Source organism: Myotis brandtii, unplaced genomic scaffold (assembly GCF_000412655.1).
Source record: "Myotis brandtii unplaced genomic scaffold, ASM41265v1 scaffold115, whole genome shotgun sequence".
NCBI lineage: Eukaryota > Metazoa > Chordata > Mammalia > Chiroptera > Vespertilionidae > Myotis > Myotis brandtii.
Genome location: NW_005353967.1, coordinates 8,554,772 through 8,556,499, shown reverse-complemented (window position 1 = coordinate 8,556,499; position 1,728 = coordinate 8,554,772). Strand labels below are relative to the sequence as shown.

The 1,728-nt window shown below is 42.8% G+C and overlaps 1 protein-coding gene across 1 annotated transcript; it reads left to right on the top strand.

The window, feature by feature from the left end:
* The first annotated feature begins 238 nt into the window (after positions 1–238).
* LOC102254442 (pancreatic progenitor cell differentiation and proliferation factor) lies at positions 239–724 on the top strand. The gene has a single exon (XM_005857923.2). It carries the CDS (start codon positions 372–374, stop codon positions 714–716), a length of 345 nt encoding a protein of 114 aa, XP_005857985.1. The 5' UTR covers positions 239–371; the 3' UTR covers positions 717–724.
* The last annotated feature ends 1,004 nt before the right edge of the window (positions 725–1,728 follow it).

Here is a 1,728-nt window from a genome sequence, read left to right as displayed (position 1 = left end):
AATGCAATGTTTTTCTCAAAATTATCACTTGATACTAATTTCTCAGAAAGAGATGGAGAGTATTCCCATCCATTTAAAGGAGGAAACAGCTCATGTTTTCTAATTTACAGTAATCCCTAAACATTTAGTTAGCTATCTCAAAAAGTTAATAAGCCAAGAAAATTAAGTTAGGTTTTTTTACTGTGAGAAAGTACTGTTCTTAAAATTGTATCATAGTGACCTCCGCGCGTCTCCGTGGTGTGGCCTCCCGCGGTCTCCTCTGCAAATGGGCTCCCTGGCCTAGCGCCCCCGTTATCCCGTTATCCCGTTATCGCGCGCCGAGGTCCGCGAGGGGTCGCTGCCAAGGTTTCCACCAGTGCACAAGCAAGAGCATGGCCGCCATCCCCTCCAGCGGCTCACTCGTGGCCACCCACGACTACTACTGGCGCCGCCGTGGTTCCACTTCCAGTAACAGCTCCTGTGGAAGTGCCCAGTACCCTGGGGAAGCCATCCCCCACCACCCGGGTCTCCCCAAAGCCGACCCGGGTCACTGGTGGGCAAGCTTCTTTTTTGGGAAGTCCACTCTCCCATTCATGGCCACAGTGTTGGAGTCCCCAGAGCACTCGGAATCTCCCCAGGCCTCCAGCAGCATGATCACCTGTGACCTGGCTCGGGAAGCCACAAGGAAGCAGCCTGGCGGCCAGCCTGGCAAAGTCAACGCTGGGCCCCCATCCTGAGTAGCCAGCACCACAGCTGGGAAAATTTATACTTCAAAGACTGCAGAATGATATCAAAATAAAAGAGATTATCATTAAAGGTATTCTCTTTTGCCACAGAATTCAAGTCACGGCTGGCAAACAGTCAGTTATACAGCTGATTCAGTTAAGATGTAAGAACCAACTCACCAGAGTGCTTTCTTGGGTCTTTCTGTTTGGTTTTTATAATCAGAAAATTTTACAGAGTCAGGAAACAAAGGAGGAAAGGAGCAAAAAAAAAAAAAAAAAAAAAAAAAAAAATTGTATTATAGTTATTTGAAAGGTGACTAAAAATGGTTTTGTAGGTTCCATGTAGTTTATTATATTACCATCTAATAAATAATGGCCTATAATCTGCTTTGTTTCTAAAATGTTTATACTTACCTGTAATCTGCTTTCTTTTCTAGGATATTTGTCCTCAAATATAACAGTTGAGGGTCAACAGCAGTTCAAATTTAATGACTGCCCTATAAAAATTTCTAATGCAGCCCTAGCCGGTTTGGCTCAGTGGATAGAGCATCAGCCTTCGGACTGGAAAGGTCCCAGGTTCGATTCCGGTCAAGGGCACATGCTGGGGCACATGTAGGGGGCATGCAGGAGGCAGCCAATCAATGATTCTCTCTCATCATTGATGTTTCTATCTCTCTTCCCCTCTCCCTTCCTCTCTGAAATCAATAAAAATATATATTAAAAAAATAAATTTAAAAAAATTTCTAATGCAACAAGTTTATCATATGTATATGTAAGTAAGCGTCTTAAAGTAAAGACAACAAAGATTCATTTTGCATCATTGAAGAAAATTATTTTTCTAACAAAAATAATAAAGCATGCAAGCATGTGAATTAGTATAGATCTAATCGTGTAATTTTTTTTTAAAGAATAGGTTATTGATTTTTAGAGAGAGAAGGGAGGGAGAGAAAAACATCAATTTGAGAGCACAAATCTTCTGCCTCCTGCACCACCCCCACCCCCCCACCCCCTAATGGGGAATGGA